General features: G+C 36.2%; 1 protein-coding gene across 2 annotated transcripts; it reads left to right on the top strand.

The window, feature by feature from the left end:
- The first annotated feature begins 1069 nt into the window (after positions 1-1069).
- On the top strand, positions 1070-2097 carry LOC119547817 (E3 SUMO-protein ligase NSE2-like). Of its 2 annotated transcripts, XM_037854841.1 has the most exons (3): positions 1070-1210; positions 1265-1912; positions 2028-2097. In XM_037854841.1, the coding sequence occupies exons 1-2, from the start codon at positions 1132-1134 to the stop codon at positions 1903-1905; spliced, it is 720 nt and encodes a 239-aa protein (XP_037710769.1). In that variant the 5' UTR covers positions 1070-1131; the 3' UTR covers positions 1906-1912; positions 2028-2097. The 2 variants fall into 2 exon arrangements, with proteins under 2 accessions (XP_037710769.1, XP_037710768.1); XM_037854840.1 differs by having other exon boundaries at positions 1265-2056.
- The last annotated feature ends 3034 nt before the right edge of the window (positions 2098-5131 follow it).

The raw sequence follows: 5131 nt of genomic DNA, 5'->3' as shown, positions 1-5131 counted from the left end.
AAAAGAACAAACTTTCAATAAAAAAAATGTAAGCTTGAGAATTGACGAGCCATTTTGATTTTATTGAACAATATATTTATTTATTTCAATGAAATGCAAGATACATTATAATTTTTTATTTATTCCTAAAAATGTATCCCCTTAAATTTTGTAACATATTGTTATATATTAAAAATTATAGTTATTTGTAAATTCTTTAGTACTTTAAAAAACCGAGCATTTTCCGAAATTAAAGTTTTTTACTAGTTAGTTACTACTTGACCAACTCGTTCCAAAATTGTATCTCGAAAAGTGTATGGATGTTTCCTGTTTAAAACAAGTTTAGCACACTCCAGACCTCGAAGGGGAAAACATAACAAAATATGATAAAGAAGTATACAAATACGAAAATTTCGCTGTGGCAACTTCGGCTAAAGTAATTATTTTTAATAATTGACTTGGCGTTTGCTTCTTTTTTTTTTGTTTGGTCAGCTTGCCACCGCTTCCTCCTTGGCCTGGAAAATGTTTGAACTTTGAACTAATTTGGCAAAGTTTTGGCGCTGTGTCCGTGTATGCATGTGGCTCCTCCTCCGTGGCCGTGACTCTGGCAGCTGTTTGGCCAAAAGCCTGCTGTCGCTGACCTACAGACCGCAGAGAGCGTGGCTCGAACTAATTAAATTTATGGGTCTGGCCAATTTTAATGCAGCGCGAGGGTCGAAATTTGAATTTAAACTTAAACAAACGCTAATTAGATGGGAAAGTGGATCCTCAAACTTAGGAGGGGTCATCAATTGATTAAAATAATCCAATTTCTTAAAAGAAATTTTAAAATGTTGAATATGATTTTAAATTTTTAATATATTTGAAACCTTATGAGCATAGATATTTGAAGAAATTTAAAGTATTTCTTGGGACGAGCATATAACATTTTACTTAATCACTGATACTGTTCCACGCGGAATATAAAACATTTTAATTTTATAAATTATGGTTCCGGAACTGGTTCAGGCCAGCTATCGATACAGTTTTGCGTTTCCTGAAATCCCAGGGCTGGTTATGATCGCACTAAAACAATCGATTTGTGTACAATCGATAAGCGACCCTGCGCTTAACATTCTGGAAAGATTGCGAATTTTATTATTTTCTTAAAAAATGGAGTTCAATCAATTCGCTGACTCAGCTCTAAGCTCCCTTTTAGAGACCACAAAGTTCCTTCAGGAAATAAGCGAAGGTAAGCTACAGCAAAAAAAAGAAAGCATTAAAAGATTGTTATAATCTCCGACAGGCATATCTGATGACGATGGCGAGATCCGTAAGTTGCTGGAGGATGGAGCCAGCTCTCGCCTAGAGCATGCCGAGAAAATCATTGAGCGAAAGACCAAGCACAAGGAACTCGTGCAGGGAATGCAGGAGGCCAGAGGTGAAAGCGCCACTGTCGAGGAATTCGGGCGGACTTGGAACGAACGCCGGGATGCAGTGGAGCGGAAGCCCATCAATGCCAAAAACACAGCCGAGTATCAGAGCTTCAAGCGATCCGTTGAGTCCTCATTTTCGAACGCAGAACCAGAAGCTAACGATTCCGACGACGATGTGGTCGCAATGGAGAAGTCCTGTATCAATGCCTTCTCACCATATGATCCATGGACCAAGGCGCTCATCCGGAACCCTGTTCGCAACAAGATGTGCGGGCACATCTACGACCGCGAATATGTTATCGGACTTATCAAAAACAACATTGGGATTCGATGCCCAGTGGCTGGTTGTGCCAACACGGTCTACATCCATCCGGCCCACTTGATCGAGGACGAGGCTGTCAGGCAGAAGATACGCTTGCAGGTGATGCAGGATATGCAGTCGGATACAGACGATGATGATGAAGAAGAGACCCATGAGGAAGTTGAGCAGGATGACGAGGATGAGGATTAATCCAACAGTTAGTTCCACTTTCTATTAAAAATTAGAACTGCCCACTTTTCAATCAGGGTACTCACACATAACTAATTCTTATTTGCTTTCTTCACCTTACTTTATATTCTGAATTTATCTAGATGTATCCAAAAGCAAACCTAACCGTACCGTCGCTTCCCAATAAACTGGAACATTTTATTCCAACTTACGTTTACCAACAATTATTAGAACTTTTTGGAATATAATACCAAAACTAAAAATAGCGCACACAACGAAACGAATTCAGATTTGACAAACTCCTTTCTAAATAATTGATTTTTTAATGCCTTAAATTAAGAAAGTATCTCTGCTGAACAAAAATGTGTTTATAAACATGCCTATACCTCATGCCTATATCTCAACAAATACACTAATTAATTAAAACTTTCCACCGATTTTATAAATTGAAAATAAATTAAGGAAAAATCAGTCAAAGCTTAATTTGCAACTCCCTTTGTAAAAAATTAGTTTAAATTTATTTAATTGTTCAAAAAAACTGCTAATCCATTTAATCACATAGAAAAGAAGCTGACAAAAAATGTCCGAAAAAAAGCTGCCGATTTGTAGTATATTAAATTAAATGAGTTTAACCATAAATATCGAATGCAAATGACGACAAACAATTGAAAATGAATTGCGTTCGAGTCTAATTAGATAACTTAAACAAATACATGTGTAGCATAATTAATTTGCATTTTCCAAATATTTCGCTCATTATTTGCACGACCCTTACACTCGCCCGTTTTACTTTGTTGCCAGTTAATATATAACAAATTATGTACACAAGCTGCAAATATTTAGCAATTAAACCCCTGAATGCAAAACAGTCGATGAAATTTTAAATTGCAATTCGATGCCATGGAAGCGGAATATGTGGGCAAAGAATTTAATTAATTTGAAATTTGTGTAGTTAGCAGATGATGACTTTTGACCTTTTGCAACTTTATGTTTGGTAAGCAATAATATGTAGTTCCGTTGCGTAGAGTTTCCCGAGAACGCCCAAAGATTCTACGAAACATAAAAAAATAGTCCTGTCACCTCCATTGCCGTAATTAGCAGAAAAGCTTCTAAGTCCTTTGCAGTACGGTCCTTTACCACTTACCGTGTTTGGCCCTCCCTGGAGTTTTAAAATGCACACGCGACCAACATAAATTAGCGCCTCGACACGAACGAAAGTAAAGGCATTAAACCGATCGTCTGGCATAAGCGGAGGTCCCCAAAGAAAAGGTGGCCCAAATGGTGGTAATAATGTATAAAAAGTTAGATGAAGAATTTTAACAATGGAATAAATGAATATTCAGCAGAGTTTGCTTTGTTTTTTATAATACATTGGTACCAGTTTTAATGTATTTCATTAGCCTATTTAACAATTAAATCATATATATATTTCCTTAAAAGGTTTTTGTACTTACCGAATAGAAATTTAGAGAACACCTTATCATACTTATTCATTCATTGTTATATATCTAACAGGTTTTTGTATTTACCGACTATAAATAAGAGAGCTCCTCTCATCATATTTATTTTTATCACATTTAAAGCTTTCTTCCCACTTTCAAATGATTTTTCTTCTACCATTGCAAGAAAAACACCCAAAACAATAACATCTGAAAAGAAGGGGGGAGGGGAACTCCCAAAGCAGACAGGCGGTATGAAAATATTTGCATTACTTCTGCTTTAGTGAAGGCAGTACCCCCAACTTTCCCACTTCCATTTCCAGCTCAAATTTTCCTTTTCCCATGGCGGCGTCACATGCGTTGCCTTTCTTGCGTTTTAGTGTAATTTCCGCTATAATTTCCGACCACATTTTATGCCGCCTTGCTTATTGATCTGCCATGAACCCGTCATCCTTTCACCCACTCAGTGTTTCGATTTTTTAATCATTGCGTCATCCAGTTGATTTAACCTTGACATTTATGATTTCTCCGTTTGCTGTTGTGTGATTTGCATTTTTCCTTTTTTTTATTATAGACTTAAACTACAAAATTCATGATATAAATGTTACCCATTTGTCCCAAAGCGCATGTGAATAGATATAAATATTTAATAATAATATTACATGTAAAAAACTATGCACTACATGAGTTAAAGTACCCCATAACTGAATTATAAATAATTTAATTTACCACCAACAATTTTTTTTATTTTAAATTTCTGGAAACGGATAAGTTACATTTTTTAAAAAGCCTTAGGCGTCTTCAATTTTTAATTTAACTGTCAAAAACTCATCTTACATTTTTTTAGTGTTTTTTATTAAATTACCCCATCTTTTGCCGCCATTCTCCGACTTTTTCTCATTGTCAGTTTGGTTTTGCTCAGTCAAATGGTTTGTTGCATTAAATTTATAGAGCACAATAAACTTTTGCGGTTGCTGCCAAGCCTTCAACGCGACAAATGCCGCAGGGCAATTACAACAGTGGCGGCGGGAAAGGGGATAGCTCAAAATCTACATGCCAAACTATGAAGAGAAAGGGGGGGATAAATAAACAGGGAAGCGGAAAAAATTCGTTGTACTAGTCATGAAGCAGTTTTGCTTTTCTAGCATATGTACACCTCTCACTCGCTCCATTCTGCATCACTCACACGAGTTTTATGAAAAATATCCTTAAGGCATTAATTTTCAAATTTGATATTTTTGGCCATTTTCGCCGGCGGTGCACAACTGTAAACAAGAGTAAATACTTTCAGTATGCATGGGCCAACAGCTATCCGAGAAACCAGGGGCCATATTGGGGTAACAGACCGTAAAGAGCGAAATATGTGTAATATGATTAAATTTTATCAACAAGCAACTGCCAGAGCCAGAAAACAACAAAAGCAAATGCTTTCCACACGGGGCTGGGGAAAATCTGAAGGGCTTGGGGGCAAAAGAACGCCCGGAGAAGAAAAACAAGGGAAAACATATGCAGAAACCGAATATACAACAACGTTTCAAGCACGTTTCAGCCAGCTTCGTCATCTATAAATGTACGGGTCCTGGTCATAAGTAACGATTTATGCATATCCTTGTTTTAAAATATTTTGGGGTATATAGGTACAAGGTGTTTTAACGAATTCCAAAATATATAATAAATAAAATATATTTTTAAAAAGTACTCATCAGCTTCAAAGTTTTTTAATATATTAAGGATATGAAAATATATATCTAATATGTGCTCAATATTATCATATGTATATTTGGTATATCACAGGGTACATCCTAACT

This window comes from Drosophila subpulchrella, chromosome 2L, assembly GCF_014743375.2.
Source record: "Drosophila subpulchrella strain 33 F10 #4 breed RU33 chromosome 2L, RU_Dsub_v1.1 Primary Assembly, whole genome shotgun sequence".
In the NCBI taxonomy this organism is placed as follows: domain Eukaryota; kingdom Metazoa; phylum Arthropoda; class Insecta; order Diptera; family Drosophilidae; genus Drosophila; species Drosophila subpulchrella.
The sequence above is the reverse complement of the archived record's forward strand: the minus strand, read 5'-3'. Positions and strand labels throughout refer to the sequence as shown.

Excerpts from the sequence above, each read along its gene's own strand:
- LOC119547817 (XM_037854841.1), top strand. The coding sequence starts at position 1,132 with ATGGAGTTCAATCAATTCGCTGACTCAGCTCTAAGCTCCCTTTTAGAG. Across the intron at positions 1,211-1,264 it reads CCTTCAGGAAATAAGCGAAG|GCATATCTGATGACGATGGC; the intron begins GTAAGCTACAGC and ends AATCTCCGACAG.